At 59.4% G+C, this 630-nt stretch overlaps 1 protein-coding gene across 3 annotated transcripts in view; it reads right to left on the reverse strand.

Moving 5' to 3' along the window:
* Positions 1 to 253, reverse strand: part of DIEXF (digestive organ expansion factor homolog (zebrafish)) — a 22,171-nt gene extending 21,918 nt beyond the window's left edge. For all 3 annotated transcript variants that reach the window (XM_006767167.2, XM_015566154.1, XM_006767166.2), the window contains exon 1: positions 31 to 253. In XM_006767167.2, coding sequence (XP_006767230.1) covers positions 31 to 137 — 107 coding nt within the window. In that variant the 5' untranslated portion in view covers positions 138 to 253. The remainder of the gene's footprint in view (positions 1 to 30) is intronic.
* Between the last annotated feature and the right edge of the window lie 377 nt (positions 254 to 630).

A 630-nucleotide genomic window follows, 5' to 3' on the forward strand; every position in this document is an offset into this window, starting at 1 on the left:
CGCCCCGGAAAGACGCTGGCCCCTCCGTACCTGTCATAGAAGGGATGCTCCTCGCCGAAATCCCGAAGGTGCTTCTTCTGCTTCTTGGTCAGCGTGCTGAGCAGCTGGCTCTGGCTGCGGCTGCTGCGTTTCCCCATCGCGAGAAAGCCAGTTCGTCCGCCTTGCAGAGCCGCGCCAACCAGCGGCAAGCTGTTCCTTCTACCCACCAGCGTGGGCTCGCCGGCGGCGCTTTACGGCGGAAGCAAGCTGCCATAAAGCAGACCCGCTTTACGCCGCGCTTTTACGACAGGCGTTAGAAATTCCTAGTCCCGACTCTGCCCCCTAGCGAGGGGCGCTGGAAGCACAGGCACGCGTGCCCTTAGGTTCTAGTCCTAGGACCTAGAACATAGGCTGAGGGTACCAGGGCTGAATACATGGGGGGCCTGCTTTGTGCTTCTGCTTGGGTTGTGGGAGTCAGTCTGCATGAACATGTAGTAGCGGAGATGATTATATTATACCATGATGAAAATACCAACCTAGCCCTGGCCAGTTTGGCTCAGTGGATAGAGCAGGGCGGACGAAGGGTCCCAGGTTCCATTCCCGTACAAGGCACACGTCTGGGTCGCAGGCTCGATCCCCACTAGGGGGCGC

The sequence above is a fragment of the Myotis davidii genome, unplaced genomic scaffold, assembly GCF_000327345.1.
Source record: "Myotis davidii unplaced genomic scaffold, ASM32734v1 scaffold622, whole genome shotgun sequence".
NCBI lineage: Eukaryota > Metazoa > Chordata > Mammalia > Chiroptera > Vespertilionidae > Myotis > Myotis davidii.